The sequence below is a fragment of the Dunckerocampus dactyliophorus genome, chromosome 19, assembly GCF_027744805.1.
Source record: "Dunckerocampus dactyliophorus isolate RoL2022-P2 chromosome 19, RoL_Ddac_1.1, whole genome shotgun sequence".
In the NCBI taxonomy this organism is placed as follows: domain Eukaryota; kingdom Metazoa; phylum Chordata; class Actinopteri; order Syngnathiformes; family Syngnathidae; genus Dunckerocampus; species Dunckerocampus dactyliophorus.
This window is the reverse complement of record NC_072837.1, coordinates 14,432,044-14,448,782: the sequence shown is the minus strand read 5'-3', so window position 1 is coordinate 14,448,782 and position 16,739 is coordinate 14,432,044. Positions and strand designations below refer to the sequence as shown.

At 44.7% G+C, this 16,739-nt stretch overlaps 2 protein-coding genes across 5 annotated transcripts in view; one reads left to right on the top strand and one right to left on the bottom strand.

Annotated features, from left to right (window-relative positions):
* The window catches only part of LOC129171854 (serine/threonine-protein kinase D3-like), a 20,073-nt gene extending 3,994 nt beyond the window's left edge, over positions 1-16,079 (top strand). Inside the window, exons 3-19 of one of the 3 annotated variants that reach the window (XM_054760900.1) lie at positions 3,076-3,214; positions 4,205-4,336; positions 7,988-8,145; positions 8,943-9,132; positions 9,198-9,275; positions 9,343-9,520; positions 10,093-10,216; positions 10,320-10,397; positions 10,464-10,692; positions 11,679-11,731; positions 12,129-12,201; positions 12,284-12,390; positions 12,471-12,632; positions 12,694-12,792; positions 12,864-13,131; positions 13,366-13,451; positions 13,515-16,079. In XM_054760900.1, the coding sequence (XP_054616875.1) occupies positions 3,076-3,214; positions 4,205-4,336; positions 7,988-8,145; positions 8,943-9,132; positions 9,198-9,275; positions 9,343-9,520; positions 10,093-10,216; positions 10,320-10,397; positions 10,464-10,692; positions 11,679-11,731; positions 12,129-12,201; positions 12,284-12,390; positions 12,471-12,632; positions 12,694-12,792; positions 12,864-13,131; positions 13,366-13,451; positions 13,515-13,688 (2,328 nt within the window). In that variant the 3' untranslated portion in view covers positions 13,689-16,079. Of the gene's footprint in view, positions 1-3,075; positions 3,215-4,204; positions 4,337-7,987; positions 8,146-8,942; positions 9,133-9,197; positions 9,276-9,342; positions 9,521-10,092; positions 10,217-10,319; positions 10,398-10,463; positions 10,693-11,678; positions 11,732-12,128; positions 12,202-12,283; positions 12,391-12,470; positions 12,633-12,693; positions 12,793-12,863; positions 13,132-13,293; positions 13,452-13,514 lie in introns of those variants that run through there. The other 2 variants (XM_054760902.1, XM_054760901.1) reach the window with 2 other exon arrangements.
* Positions 13,739-16,739, bottom strand: ndufaf7 (NADH:ubiquinone oxidoreductase complex assembly factor 7). Of its 2 annotated transcripts, none has more exons than XM_054760907.1 (10): positions 16,430-16,739; positions 16,104-16,249; positions 15,948-16,028; positions 15,779-15,889; positions 15,488-15,701; positions 15,366-15,424; positions 15,172-15,285; positions 14,590-14,733; positions 14,347-14,520; positions 13,739-14,277 (listed from the first exon to the last, which is right to left on the bottom strand). In XM_054760907.1, exons 1-10 carry the CDS (start codon positions 16,500-16,502, stop codon positions 14,056-14,058), a joined length of 1,338 nt encoding a protein of 445 aa, XP_054616882.1. In that variant the 5' UTR covers positions 16,503-16,739; the 3' UTR covers positions 13,739-14,055. The 2 variants fall into 2 exon arrangements, with proteins under 2 accessions (XP_054616882.1, XP_054616883.1); XM_054760908.1 differs by having other exon boundaries at positions 16,104-16,308; positions 16,430-16,461.

Below are 16,739 nucleotides of genomic sequence, written 5' to 3'. Positions count from 1 at the left end.
AACAAACCAGCCTCGACGGTGACTGCTACCCTGGGTAGCCAGGTGATGATTTCCGAAGTAGAGATGAGGAGGCTGCTCAAGATCAAAATAAACACCGCCGACTTATACACATGCCAGAATGACATTACATTGCTTTGGCTTAGAAATTCACTATATTTATAAATGCAAGGTATTAATATTATTATTGCAAAAACAGGGCCGCACGGTGGCCGAGTGGTTGGCATGTTGGCCACACAGTCAGGAGATCGGGAAGATCTGGGTTTGAATTTCCACTTGGGCATGTGGATTTTGCATGTTCTCCCTGTGCATGCGTGTGTTTTCTCCAAGTACACTTCTAAATTGTCCATAGGCAGGAATGGGAGTGGGAATGGTTGTTTGTCTATATGCCCTGCGATTGGCTGGCGACCAGTCCAGGGTGTACCCCGCCTCTCGCCCAAAGTCAGCTGGAAAAGACTGCAGCATACCCCCGCTACCCTAATGAGGATAAGTGGCATAGAATGTGGATGGATGGATTGCAAAAATATTAAATAGTCATTGTTGTCGTCAGTTGGGTTGATATCAAAGCCTTGTGCAGTGTGATAAGTGTCTATAAAGTTACTGTTATTCATGTTATGTGACTGTATTTGTATCTTATGTAGTATGCCAGACTATGTATGATACATTAATATTTGTGGATCGCAGACCCAGGGAGATGTAGGGCTTATCATGTAGGCCTTATCATGTGTGTTACTGAGTACGTTGTTTGAGTGTTAATAATAAAATTGTATAATTTAAGAAATTTCACATTGTTCCTAAATGTTTTCCATCTATCCATCTATCCATCCATCCATTTTCCTCCGCTTATCCGTGTCTGGGTCGCGGGGGCAGCAGTCTCAGTAGGGAAGGGCAGACTTCCGGTCCCTGGCCGCCTCCTCCAGCTCCACCGGGAGGACACCAAGGTGTTCTCAGGCCAGCTGTGAGACATAATCAATAAATGTTTTCTGTGGTCCTAAATCTTTTAATTTAGGAGCACCTCTTAGTGAAAAGGCTAAGCGTACAGCCCTGCATGCATACAACACAGTTTTTACACATAACCACTAACCTGTGAAAATACTGCAACTTGTTTGAGGATGATGATGATATGGGTACCCAGGCCTTCAGAATGTCTCGTGAATACCTTACATTTGTATTTTAGTTCATTTTGCCGTTTTTTGAGCTTGAGAATGCTTAATTTAGGCCAAAAGCACGTAATACTTGCTTAAATATGCATATTTTTTGGACAAATAATTGCCTATAGTCAACCGCAAAAAAGTGAGGAACCACAATGTGATTTAAAAAAAATGAATATATTTGGAAAAAACCTGATAGGGAAGCCGTGAAAGCAGGAAGTGGCGAGGGACGACTGTACAACATCTGGGTAATGACAGTGTACAGTACTGCACTTCAGTGTGAACGTACTTGTGCACTTAAAAGACTAAGTAAGTACACAAGTGTGAAAGTATGAGTCGCATCCCTGCAGCCACCTGGACTGAGCGTTTTGGACTGTGGGATCAGAGGTCACGGTGTTGTTCTGCATCGTTCCCTGACAACCACTCCTACTTCCTGTTGTTTCCATGCGGAGGTGAGGGCGAGCGGATGCCGGGAACGTGGCGAGTGTTTATCTCCTCGCTTCCTCATAGCGTCGTGGCTCGTTGTGACGCGTCTCGTATGTTTGCGCTCTTCAAAGTCTCCGCTTGGCCAAGTGCGTGTGCAAACGTGGCTGTGATAGCGAGGTCGTTAGCGCCTGTTTCGTGTGGCAGGAAACATCTGCAGAATCTGCTCCTTACTCAACACACACCACACACAGTGTGGAAAAGAAGCATTTGATGCCTGCTGCTTTTGTACGTTAGTAAAAATATCACCAGTCCATCATTTTTATGGTAGCTTTACTGTAACAGAGACACAGAATGTAAAAAAAAAAACAAAAACATGACATTTGTACATGTCCAAAGTGCGTTTAGATGAATTTATGAAGGTATTTTATAAAGAGAATGAGGAGGAACATAACTGCATGCATACAAATAAAACATACATTAAATTGAAATAGCAAAACTACACCAACTCAGACCACAACATCAGATATTTTGTCACTTACACCTGTGCAGTGAGTATATCCCAAGGATGGTGACATTATTGCTCAGTTTTACTTGGAATTCAGAATTAAAGAAACACATCAGACATGGATTGTATATTACTGTACATATTCTAATGTCATTTAATGACTAGCTGTCTGTCACCCACCCAGAATGGATCTACGACCCTCTTTTGCTCTTTTGAGTCCCGACCCACCAGTTGAGAACCACCATCTTAAAAGGACGGGGGTCGTTTGTGTGTTTTGTGGACACATAACAGCTCTGTGGGGTTCCTCGTGCTTGCTGGTTGGTAGGGGATCAAATACCTCTTTACCTCAATCACATACATCTACATTAAAAACATTTATTTCATTTAAAAAAAAATAATTTGTTAATATCTTTGCAAGGGAAAACTTACAAAATCAGCAGGACATCAAATACTTATTTTCACCAATGTATATTCAAACAAGTGTGTGTGTGCGTGCGTGGGTGCGTGCGTGTGTAGCCTTTTAGAGGATTAGTGGTCTCCATGAAGACTAAAAGACATAATAATTGCATAAGAGCGGCACAGATTACAAGGTGGTGTTTTTTACCCCGCCCATTCCGACCTCAGACGACACCCCCGCTCCTGTCTCTGAGAGGTCAAAGGTTACTGTGTGGCTTGGAGGCTCGGGTGACCCCAGTGACCACAACCCGTTTGTGGAGCCAACAGATGTCTGATGTGTGTGTGTGTGTGTGTGTGTGTATGTATACTAGCAGGGTTAATGGGGGATTAAAGGCAGGAGGAGTGTGTATTAAACACACACTCCTGTGTATTAACAGAAAAGGACAGTGACGAAGAAAAGTCATACAGCCTGAGAGGTGGAAGTCAGGTCAAAGTGTTGTGTAGTGAATGTGTTACGTTGTAGTAGTAATACTTTAACTCAATGCTCATCATGTGTGTCATCTGCAAAAAGTCATCATTGTTGATATTTTGTGTGTTCAGTTCCCAGAATGTGGATTCTTTGGGATGCAGGACAAGATCCTGCTCTTCCGCCATGACCTAAACTCAGACAACATCCTGCAACGCGTCACCTCAGCCCAGGAGATCCAGGAGGGAGACCTAGTGGAGGTGGTTCTGTCAGGTCGGCAACTACTTCTTCTTCTTTTATTGGTGTGTTCCTTCAAAGGGGTAGGGATGTAGCGGTACATTTATTTGTGTTTGGATGTTTCGCTACAGAACCTTTGGTACGGTACAGAGGCTTATCCATTTTGAATACGGAACGCATTAAAAGTGGAAAACAGCAAGTGTTTGTCACGTCAGGCGTCCACTTGATAAACAAATTGTACTCCAGCGGCAGTCGTGGCTAGCCATAGTGCCAAGGAGCATCCAGAGCTTGAAAAGACTCTCCTCCTGTTTGGGAACACTTGGCCTTCCTGCTGAGATGAAAGCTGAAAGCTAAGCAGCTGTATGCTTTGCATGTTGTAGTTTCCTTACTGTACCAGGGTTTCCCATACATTTATTTATTAGTGGTGGCCCGCCACTAGATAAGTTTGGACTGCCACAGATAGATTTGGCACTACCTATTAAGAATTCTCCATGTTGATGCATGTTTATGCGGAGACTCTTATTTTAAAACCTTTTATTTTGAAAATGCCACTTCCGCTTCTGGTTTTGCTAATGTTACGATCCCTAATGCCATTCAGAGCATTGTCCGTCACTGCCGATGGAGCTCTTTAAGAGATATGGCTTCTCCTACGTGTGTGTGATGTTTTATTGATGCTCGGATGTCATTGTAGTGGTTACATTCCCAATAAATACAGTTCAGACCTCCGCCAAGGCTCAAACATGAACATTACTTTGAGTGAAGTGTTCTGAGTGCCATGTTTTATTTCTGTCATGTCACTTCCTGAGTCATGCAGTGCGTTGTCAATGGCGACCACTTCCTCTCTGGCGTGCGCCGCATGTTTGACTGTCTTTTACCACTGCAAACTACTGACATAGAAATATAACAACACTTGTAACAAATGACAACTGTGCTAAACACTGACACATGGGGGCTGGGGGAGCTAATTAGCTAAAACATGGTGGGGGCGGGATCAGCGACAGGTGACATTCGCTTTCATGCTTTCAGCTGTGGTGACGGCCGAGGACTTCCAGATCCGCCCCCACACGCTCTACGTGCACTCCTACAAAGCCCCCGCCTTCTGCGACGACTGTGGCGAGATGCTGTGGGGGCTCGTCCGCCAGGGCCTCAAATGTGAAGGTACGCATATGACCTTTCACCTTTTTATGCTGAAGCACTTGGGTGACAGTACTACTTTTGAACCTTCTTCTCAGTGTCAATGCAATTATGCACTCAAGTGTGCGCTTACAGTGGTATGAAAACGTGTTTTGCATGTTTGTCACACTTAAATGTTTTAGATCATCAAACAAATTGAAATATTAGTCAATGACAACACAACTGAACACAAAATACAGAATTTAAATTGAACTTTTTATTAAGGGACAAAAAAAATCCAAACCTACGTCGCCTGTATGAAAAAGTGATTGCCCCCACTGTTAAAACATAACTGAGATTAATTGAGGTCTATCAGTCTGGAAAAGGTTATAAAGACATTTCTAAAGCTTTGGGACTCCAGTAAACCACAGTGAGAGCCATTATCCACAAATGGCGAAAACATGGAACCATGGTGAACCTTCCCAGGAGTGGCCGGCCAGTCAAAATTACCCCAAGAGCGCAGCGACGACTCATCTAAGAGGTTACAAAAGACCCCACAACAACATCCAGAGAAATGCAGGCCTCACTTGCCTCAATTAAGGTCAGTGGTCATGACTCCACCATAAGAAAGACACTGGGCAAAAACTTCCTGCATAGCAGAGTTCGATGACGAAAACCACAGCTGAACAAAAAGAACATTAATGCGTGTCTAAACTTTGCCAAACAGAATCTTATGATCCCCAAGACCTTTGGGAAAAGACTCTGTGGTCTGATGAGACAAAAGTTACACTTATTGGAAGGTATGTGTCCCATTACATCAAGCCTAAAAGTAACGCTGCCTTTCAGAAAACAACATCATACCAACAGTAAAATATGATGGTGGTAGTGTGGTAGTCTGGGGCTGTTTTGCTGCTTCAGGACCTGGAAGACTTGCTGTGATAAATGGAACCATGAATTCTGCTGTCTACCAAGAAATCTTGAAGGAGAATGTCTGGCCATCTTTTGGTGACCTCAAGTTGAAACCAACTTGGGTTCTGCAGCAGGACAATGATCCAAAACACACCAGCAAGGCCTAGTCAAAGTCCTGACCTGAATCCTATTGAGATACTGTGGCATGACCTTAAAAAGGCGCTTCATGCTGCAAAACCCTCCAATGTGGCTGAATGACAACAATTCTGCAAAGATGAGTGGGCCAAAATTCCTCCACAGCGCTGTAAGAGACTCATTGCAAGTTATCACAAATGCTTGATTGCATTGTGGCTGCTAAGGGTGGCCCAAACAGTTAAGTTAGGGGGCAATCACTTTTTCACACAGGGCCATGTAGGTTTGTTTTTTTTGTTTTCCTTAATAATAAAAAGTGTCTTTTAAAAACTTCATTTTGTGCTTAGTTGTGTTGTCATTGACTAATATTTTAATTTGTTTGATGATCTGAAACATTAAATGTGACAAACATGCAAAAAAAATAAGAAATCAGGAAAGTGGCAACACTTATGTACGTATTGTATGTAAGTGTGCACTTTAGCACTCAAAAGACCAATTGTAAGTACGCAACAAAAGACTAGGTTGTATGTAAGTGTGTGTTTAAGCACGCAAAAGATTAACTCTAAGTATGCAAGTGTTCATTCAAAAGACTAAGTGTAAGTACACCAGTGTGTACTTAAGCACCCAAAAGACGAAATGCAAGTATGCAAGGGTGCATTTATGCACTGAAAAGACAAAACAAAATCCTGTGTTTCATTTTGAGTTAAGATGGCAGAAGCAAGTGAAAAAAATGAAAAAGAAGAAACGCAATTTCACAGATTCTGAAATGGAAGTAATGGTGGAGCAAATAGAAAAAAGAAAATGTATATTATTTGGAGGTTTGGGTGCAGGGATGACAAACAAAACAAAACAAATAGAATGTCAGAAGATAACAGAGGCCATCAATTCTGCGGGTTCTGAGACGAGCATCCTGGAGAAGATAAAAAAATAGTCAGACTTTAAAAGAGAGGCTAAAAAGCGCATCGCTGCGAACCGGAGGATCAGAAGGAACCCTAGATGGCTTCCATTCTAAACCAAACTGCCATCATGGCATTGTGCCGGTTGACATGGGGGACACAGATAAGCCTGCACATATGGATTTATACAACACATCCAGTTTCAGTCTTATTTTAATTGGACTTGCAATGAAGAGAAACACGTTTGTTCTTTGCTACAGTGTACTTTATTTGATTAATTGGTGAAGATGCTGCTACTTCCATAGACCATGAAGTTGAGTCGTGGAGAGAAGTCTATGCAACTGCTCGCTCACTGACCGTGTCCTGGAATCAGAAAAATAAATTATAAATTCTATTGACGATGTTGCCGTGGAGCTAAGGGAACTCCAAGTGGCAATAACCGAAATCACCTGAAGACACAGTGGCATTGGTGCTGGCTGGTGGTCTGCGTCGCGGTCAGCGGGGGGTATATTGGGTCTGGCACATTCAGGTTGAAAGAGAACAGAATTTCTTACAGCCAGATTGTGCAACACAGCACAGGCTGTGACTATTCTGCAGATCTTTACTGACTGGTAGAATAAAATGTGTGTATTTAATATGTGTTTGGTTAAATTATAATGATAACAGATAAATAAAACAAAGAAGTTAGGATGCAACATTCTTATTTAATTACATCCTAATCTACAGTCCCAATCTAACTGAAATGTTTCTCACAAATACACATTTATTTATTATTTTTATTTTGTCCTTCCTGATCTCTATGAAATCAACTATTATGGTTAATAATCATTACTACTATTACCACTAATTAGTATGACCGTTTCAATTCAGTATTATCACTGTGGCTGTTATTTCCATTACGGTCTTTATGGCCGTTATATAGACATTTGCTGATGGAGTCCTGTTTGTTTCTGTTTGTTTGTTACTGTCGTTGCAATTGTTGTTGTTGTTGTTGTTGCTGTTGTTCTCGTCTCTCTCTGTATTGTCCCCCTCTTATTCCTCAAACTCCCTACTCTGTTTTCTTTTCTCTTCTTTTCTATCCTCTCCTGCTCCGATCCGGCCGCTCCAAATTTGCATAAAAATAAACATTAATAAAGTCGATTCAAATCTACATAACAGAGGAAGAGTATCTTACACTTTTCCCTCGCAGAGCAAATCTGTTTACTATATATGTATACTATATATGGAGGTATAATATATGTAATATAATATATGTATATAATATATGTAGGTATAATATAATATATGTATTATTTTATTGTACACACATTTATGTATATTTTATTCACTATGTCTATGCATTGCATGCATTGTCAATGACTATGCATTCTTTACTTGTGTACATACTTGTGTATCTTGCTTGCTGCTGTAACAGATGAATTTCCCTGCTGTGGGATTAATAAAGTACTACTACTACTACTACTACTACTTAATGTATGTGTATGTATATATGTATATATATATATATATATATATATATATATATATATATATATACGTATATATACGTATATACCGCCCGTGGATTTGTATACATTTGTAAAAATATGTGGGAAGTGACGCTGTGAATGTTGCGTACCAGTACGCTCATTCTCGCCACTCATGGATTTTTACACATTTGGATAAATACGTGAGAAGTGACGTACGCACACTTGTGTAGGCATTCTTTAAACATTTGGCCCCTGTGGACAGGATTTTGAGTGAGTGTTTTTGTGTGCAGGTTGTGGTCTGAACTACCACAAGCGTTGTGCGTTTAAGATCCCAAACAACTGCAGCGGCGTGAAGAAGAGACGAGCCTCAAACGTCTCGCTGCCCGGCGCGGCTGTCGCCATCGCCCGCCCGCCTTCCGTGGAGTACCCCTCCACACCGCAGGATGAGGTAGCGTATGTTACATCCGCTTCCACTCACACATGTTCATGTGTGACTGAACACACCATGTTGTGTAACCATCACACACACACACGCACACTGATAGCTGGAGGCAAAGCACTGGATTTTCCATCCTGTTGCACACACACACACACGCACACACACACACACACACTCATCATAATAGGGTCATTTGTGGTTGTGTGTTGATTTTTTTTTACCTTTCATGTTGAATGATGTTAAATAAGAGAAGACATTAGAAAAGATTGTCAGGTCCCAATGAGAAGAACCATGTCTTTATGTCTATCTGTGATGTTTTTGTGCTGTGACATAAGAAGGTAAATTATCAAACGAGGTCACATGCTTCCTGTCGGGTCGGCTGTCCGGCACCAGCATGCAGGACAAGAGATCTCCTTGTTCTGTGGAGGGGAACCATCTGATTGGTCCAAATCTGCCGAATGGACTCTTTCCCTCCTCGTTTGTGTCATGTGCTGTACTGGATGTTCTCTGGTGACCAAAGATACATGATCTAGTGGATGATCATGAAACTACGTTACAAAGCTGACTGACTACAGCCACTTTACATTCATAAAGTAGCAGTGTTTCCATACGTTCATTTTATATTTATTATTTTTATACTCATTATTATTTTCAGAAATAATTCATTATTTATGTCGTATTTTTGATTTGGTTCTTAATGAAATCAGTCAATATATTTACGTAAAATAATTTATGTGTATTATGTGAGTACTTTTTGTTTAAATCTTTTTGATTTCTACATATGATGTGTGTCCTGTTGCAAGCAGCGCCCCCTCCTGGGCGCCGGAAAGCGTAACTCTCTGCTGAGCGGCCGTCCCATCTGGATGGAGAAGATGGTCCTGAGCCGGGTCAAGGTGCCGCACACCTTCTCCGTCCACACGTACACGCGGCCCACCATCTGCCAGTTCTGCAAGCGCCTCCTCAAGGGTCTCTTCCGCCAGGGCCTGCAGTGCAAAGGTCAGCACCCCGCCACGCATGAGCGTTCTGGTAGACAGCTGAATGTTTTATTGACCGTCCTCCAGATTGCAAGTTCAACTGCCACAAGAGATGTGCGGCCAAAGTTCCCCGCGACTGCCTCGGCGAGGTGGACTTTAACGGAGGTGAGTTGTCGCCACACCGCCCTCTGGCCGCATGTGGAACTGCAGCCTCATCTTTGCTTGTCGACAGAGGTGTCCACTCTGGACTCGGAGGTCACGATGGAGGTGGACAACTGCGACCTTGGCAGCGACGGAGGTCACAGCCTTGACGAGGTGGACCAAGTGTCCACACCTGAGGACAAAGTCTTCTTCCCCGAGGGACCCTGCACAGATGCCGACCGCGACGACGAGACACCACAAGCCATCAGGTGAAATCAGTGGACGCCACATGTGAATTCTAAATCATTTTTAAAGTGTGTCGTTCTCTCACACACACACACACACACACACACACACACACACACACAGAGGGAGAGAGCAGAGCAGACACTTCCAACACATTTTTTCGTATATGTTCATCAATTTCTTATTTTCACAAAAAAAGTTTAACTTAAACTTTTATCAGTCAAAATATTTGACTGATAAAAAAAATATTGTAATATGACACCTGCCATCTTAGCAACTTTTTTGTTATAATATTACAAATATAATTTACTTTTAGAATTTTTGTCAAGGCCAAGCAGTGCTAAGAATTGTGACATGTTCCACCTCAGTCCTGTCGGTAGCAGTAATGAACATTTAAAAGCTGCCACACACAGTAAGCTTTTTTTTTTTTACCATAGCGCCATCTGCTGGTTTAAGTGGGTCACTGTCCCAATTGACCCCAAAGCAAGTGTATTGTAATGAACTAGCACATGGCCAGTGTTTTCTGTCACTCATAAGACACTATTGTGTACTGATGTGTGTGTGCGTGCTTGTGTGTGTGCCGGTTTGCTTGCAGTCCATCGACCAGCAGCAACATCCCTCTGATGCGAGTGGTTCAGTCCATCAAACACACCAAGAGGAGGAGCTCCACTGTGGTCAAAGAAGGTTGGATGGTCCACTACAGTAGCCATGACAACATGGTTCGTGCCAAACACACACACACACACACACACACACACACACACACACACACAATGAGTGCACATAAACACATGAACTTGATAAATGTTTCTTATCTTGTAGAGGAAGAGACATTTTTGGCGTTTGGACTTCAAGAGCCTAACACTGTTCCAGAACCACAATGGAGCAAAGTTCTACAAGGTGAAGAGAAAGTAATGACGTGAAAAAAGTCATATTCAAGCTTTTAAACGTTCCGTGTGGACGCAGGAGATCCCACTGTCAGAGATCCTGCGTGTGGAAGCGGCCCAAGACGTCGGGGGGCTGTCTGCGGGCAGCATCCCCCCTTGCTTCCAGGTACTCACGGCCAGCGTGGTCTACTACGTGGGCGAGGACGATGGCGGCCCTTTCCAGGAGGCGGGCCAGAGCTGGGAGAAGGCCCTTCAACAGGCCATGATGCCCGTCACGCCAAAGCCCAGCAGCCAGGGGCGGGACCACAGTAAGTCTTTGCCGTTCAGGCTGAAAATCATCTGTGTTCTTGCTGCTGAGTCATCAGATTTCTTATGGGGGGCGATGCAACAGGAAGCAGCGTCTCAGCTCAGTAAAGAATCCACCTCACGACCTTGATGTTTGACCGGCGTCTGTGATTTAATGGCCGCCTCTCGCACAAAGTAAAGCTCTTGAAGGGATTTCAGGGGATTTTCTGCTTCATCTCGCCCGCATTCATCCCACTTTTTGTCTGGAAATGAGCTTTCATGACGGAATGGACCTTTAAGTCCTTTTCACCTGTTGAGTGCATCGCATCACACGGACCTGTCATCATACTAATGGAAGCGTCATCACGCTAATGGACGCGTTACGCAACACTTTTTGGTGCTGCATCAGCCCAAAATGACAGGAAGTGCTCCTCAAGCTAATAAGTCATCAAGCAGAGCTGGAAAAGTCTCAAATGGTGGACTTGTGTACTTACTCTTGTAAGTGCATAAGTGTACACGTGCATACTTTAACATAGTCTTTTAAGTGTACGGTACACCAAACTTTACTCAAAACGCCGCAAATGCACGGTGATGTACACTTATCACCCTCAATAGTCACCACTTAGCGGAAGGAGAAGGACTTCCTTGGCATAGGGGAACATCAGTGGAACGTAGTAAACAGAAGAAGAAGAAGGAAAATATTGTGATGGTCATTTACGGTAAGCGTGTAATGACAATAATTGATTTGGGACAGCACTACACTGTCAACATTCACGCACTAAGCACACAGTGTACTTATTGAAGTGTGCTGATGGAAGTATTCAGTTTGGGACACGGCCCAGGTCTGAAGTTCTGTAGGTTCTGTAAAGTTGACCGAATGTCAGCAGGTATCAATCAGCAGCCCATCAAAGTGATCAATAGCAGCTCATCAGTGAAAGTTCACTGGCAGGCAACGTGTTGTACTTCACGTGAAGATAATTACTCATGTTGGTCTTATTTGTCTCCACAGAGGAGCTGTCCGTCAGCATATCGCTTTGTAACTCTCACATCCAGGAGAACGTGGTGAGTTCTTCATAAGAAGAATAACAATAATCACACTTAAATAATAATAATAATTGTTATTAGCATGATATAATTATTTTATTGAAATTATTACATTAATTTTATTATATAAAAATAATTGTTATAACGCTTAATAATAAAATATAATAAGAATATAATTGTAATAGTAACACATAGTAATAATATTATTATAATGATATTAATTCTCAGGGCTGAATAAATGAGAATATTAACAGGCATAAATCATATTAATAATAATAATATTATTATATTACAATAATAACAATAGTAAGAAAAATAACTTTAATAATAATAATAATAACACCCAAACATAAGAATATAATCATAATAATGATAATAATAATAATAAGACAATAAATCCTCCTCCTCCATCCAGGATATCAGCTCTGTCTATCAGATCTTTGCGGACGACGTGCTCGGTTCCGGCCAGTTTGGAATCGTCTATGGAGGTGAGGCCGTCATGAGTGTCCTATGCTGCGGACTGTGGAGGTCCTGGAGGTTCTAGAAGTTGACTGCCGTTGTCGTTGTCAGGAAAACACAGAAAGACAGGACGAGACGTGGCCATCAAGATCATCGACAAGATGAGATTTCCCACCAAGCAGGAGAGCCAGCTGCGCAACGAGGTGGCCATCTTGCAGGTAGCACGTCTCAGAGTCCCACAGCGCCAGCCTCCACAGAACCTGTTCCTTCTTCAACGCTTCTGTCCCTGCTCCGTCAGAACCTCCACCACCCCGGCATCGTCAACTTGGATTGCATGTTCGAGACCCCCGAGCAGGTGTTTGTGGTCATGGAGAAGCTTCACGGCGACATGTTGGAGATGATTCTGTCCAGCGAGAAGAGCCGCCTGCCAGAACGTCTCACCAAGTTCTTGGTCACACAGGTGGGCGATGCTGCACTGCAGTGTTGGTGGGAATCGAACACAAACTTGTTTGTGTTTGCAGATCCTGGTGGCCCTCAGACATCTTCATTTCAAGAACATTGTCCACTGCGACCTCAAGCCAGAGAACGTTCTCCTGGCGTCGGCAGAGCCCTTCCCTCAGGTCCAAACACACGTAGAGCTAATTGACCCATCAGAACCGCCCATGACTCGTGACTTTCTTCTCCTCCGCAGGTGAAGCTGTGTGACTTTGGCTTTGCTCGCATCATCGGGGAAAAGTCCTTCCGGCGCTCCGTGGTGGGAACCCCGGCCTATTTGGCGCCGGAGGTTCTCCGCAGCAAAGGCTACAACCGCTCTCTGGACATGTGGTCTGTGGGCGTCATCGTCTACGTCAGTCTGAGTGGAACCTTCCCCTTTAACGAGGACGAAGACATCAATGACCAGATCCAGAACGCCGCCTTCATGTACCCACCCAACCCCTGGAAGGAGATCTCGGAGGAAGGTAGGAGATCCGTTTTTCTGGTGTGCAAAAATGGCCCCAGGCTGCACTTTGGACACATTTGCTGTATGCTATGAGAGCCCCCTTGTGGCTGACTGCAGCATGCTCACAAACGTTACATAGTTGATTAGCAAGAAGACATCTCACACTCGTCTTAAAAATCAGGTTGAGTTGAGCAGCTCGTAGCGATGGCTACGATGTCACTCAGTCCAGCCGTTCTGCCTGTCGTCTCCATAGCGACCAACCTGATCAACAACCTGCTGCAGGTGAAGATGAGGAAGCGCTTCAGCGTGGACAAGTCGCTGAGTCACCCATGGCTGCAGGTACGCGTCACATGGCTGGCATCTCCCTGTCGGCCTCGGCTGAGCCTCCCATCTGTCTTGCAGGACTACCACACTTGGCTGGACCTGCGGGAGTTTGAGACGCGGCGCGGCGAGCGCTACATCACACACGAGAGCGATGACGCCCGCTGGGAGGAATACGCTGACGAGAGAGATCTCTGCTACCCCAAACACTTCATCACCTCACACAACCTGGACCACATGGACGAGGACCCCTAGTGGTGGTCCTGTACCATCACCATGGAGACAGCAGTGATGACAAACATTTTTAATTTTATTTTTTTTATTCATTCTTACACCTCAAAAAGCCTCTACAGCTATTTAGAGGAACTTTCTTCTTCTTGTTTGTCAGCGTCCTGCTAACAAACATCTTCAACGTGAACGTTTAGTCGTCTTCTTGAAGTTTTATTTATCTGTGGTCTTCAGCTGCTCCTCCCCCACCTGCTTCATGACATCACTACATGACCTTTGACTTTCAGCGTGTAGAACTTTGTCATGTTGGACTCAGTGAACTTTTGTTATAAAAGTTTCTGATGTCATCATGGAGGTTCTGTTCCTATTTCCACAGCAGGTTCTGTGTAGCAGATTAGGAGAAACCAATCTCTGTGAATCCAGCGACAGGAAGCTGTGCCGGGCTTTTCTTCTCCAGTTTGAGCCCGGTGGCCATCTTGGGCTTGGCGAGGCGGCTGAGGTGCACCAGGCCGAAGAAGAGGAAGCGCTCTCCCATCTTGGTGGGATGGGTCAGCACGTCGTAGCTGCTGATCAGCTGGCGCTTGGTGGACGGGTCGCTGCAGTTCCTCAGAAGAACCTGCGCAGAACCACACCTTCAGCCGTGTTCCGTCGGAGACGGGCCTCGGCGGGTGGGAAGTGGACTCGCCTGCATGCGCGTGTCAATGCCCATGTTCTTCAGGAAAGTCCTCTGACTGACAGGTCCCAAGCAGGCCACGCCTCCTCCCGCCATGCGGCGCAAGTAGCTGAAGTCCACGTCGGCGGTCAGGTCGGCCGAGCCCGGAGACACCAGGACCTGATGGAGCTGGTGACCTTTGAACCCCTAATGGGAAGATAACAAACACATCACAGCCAATCATATCGCAACATGCCAGCAACATCAGCTTCCTACCCGGAATGTGTCGGTCTTGCTTCCATCGTGGCCATAGTCACCGATCAGCGCCGCCCCGCCCTCCTCTGCCACGCGGCGGGCCAGCTGCTGGATGATGACTCCGCCCTCTGTACACACCTCCACGTGATCCCGCGTTTCATCTGCCTGACACACACACATAAACACGTGTCAATAAGATGAAATGGAGAAGGACATTTGTGTGGAAAGAGCTTAAGATGAACTGTATGGGAAAATTGGGAATTTCTGAGATGTGGGAACTAGTTATCTAGAAAGTTTTTATGCTGGAATGGGTTGAAGAAAGTGGAAGTAAATATACAATCCCTGGAAAACTGGGATTTTTTGGAATGTGGGTAATAGATGGCCTGAATGCTTAGATGTTAGAATGCGTTGAGAATTTGGAACTTGTAAAAGTTCTCCATTTCCAATGGAAATATGTCAAGGAATTACGGAAAATGTGGAAATGTTTGGAATGTGTTAATAGACTGATTAGGAATATTAATAAGGAGAATAATTCTGGTGCAGAATAAGAAATAAATCAGAACCAGACAGTGGGAGTGGTCACATGACTGTAAGGGCACTGACCTGCACCAGTGTTGTGGACGCCAGAGTGGGTGACGGTGCCACCACAAACCTCAGTTGGCCCGGTTTGTCCGGGTCGATGTCCACCATCACCTCCCTCCAGCCTCTCGCCGTGCGCTGCCGCCAACGAAGAAGACACATTAGACACGTGTGGCGCCACCTGGTGGAAGCACCAGCCATGACGCCTCTTTTGCTACCTGAAACTTGTAGATGGGCAAAGCATCAAAGAACTCGTGAGCCAGAAAGATGCTGAAGCCTGGATGGAGGATGACAAGTTAACCTCAAGGCATTTGTCCCATGGGGTCACACTTTGGCCTACCACGAGGGACATCCTCTAAGCGGCGGTACCAGAACACCTGCAGGCCACCGGCGGTTTGGCCGTGACGGTAAACGGGCTCATCCTCGCTATCTGCCTCCTGGCTGCTGGTCCCAGTCAGACTTTGTGCCTGGAGGCGACTCAGAGCCGGACTCACCTCCACCAGGTGGAGCGACACCGAAGCCCCGCCCAGCACTGACTGGAGCTGACCCAAAACCTGCACAAGAACCACAGCGGCGTGATGAAAGCTCACCAGTGACCCAACAAACGGATGTCAGAGCAGTCCAGACGTACTCGAAGAACATCACTGGCCAAAGATCCTTTCCCGGGTCCCAGCTCGACTATCTGGAGCTGTTTGGGCCGACCCGCCCCCATCCACTCGCTGATGACCCACACGGCAAGCAGCTGCATGAAAGACAACACGATTGGATGGATGAAGAGGTCATGTGACACATATTCTTACCTCTCCAAAGATCTGACTGATCTCAGGTGAGGTGATGAAGTCTCCATCGGCTCCCAGCATGTTGTTCCGCACGTAGTAACCCTGAGACGACGACAACAACAACCGTGAGAGGCCTGCTGGCTCTTTGGGGACACTTTAGGACTGGACGTCACAAACCGTCACTGGGTTGGTGAGCGCCTCCCTCATGTACTCGGCCACTGAAATTGGACCAGTGGCTTTTATTTTGGAGGTCAGGTGTCGCAGCATGGACGGTCCATTCTCGTCTATCTCTGGAGGAGACGTGCACAAAAGTCTGCTGGGAGCTGCTCACCATAGCCATGGCAACGACAAACCGCAGGGTTTTATACACTCACCAGCGCACCTTATTATAGTGGTGTTGGAAACATATGACTGATGGACAATACAAATGTTGCCAAGTGTTTTATTTTTTAATCATAATAATAATAATATGGTGATCTATAATATCTAATCACTTGTCTTACCTGCTGTTGCTGGACTAACAGAACGAATCAAAGTGAACAAATGTTGTGTTTTAGCAGCACGAAGAGCCCTCATTGTTATTAAGTCTTAACATAAACATAAAAAATAGTATATATGAAGTGCGTTAAGTTTAACTTTGAGCACATTCATGAACCTACACTGACAGCAAGATTAGCGTTAGCATAGCATTATCCGCATCGGCGTCGATAACACGAGACAAATAAGTTTGTTTAGTTGGAAGCACAAAAGTTGAAGCGTATGGCGAAATCACTGTGGTCTAGCAAAGAGCTAATGCTAACACAGTCAACGCGA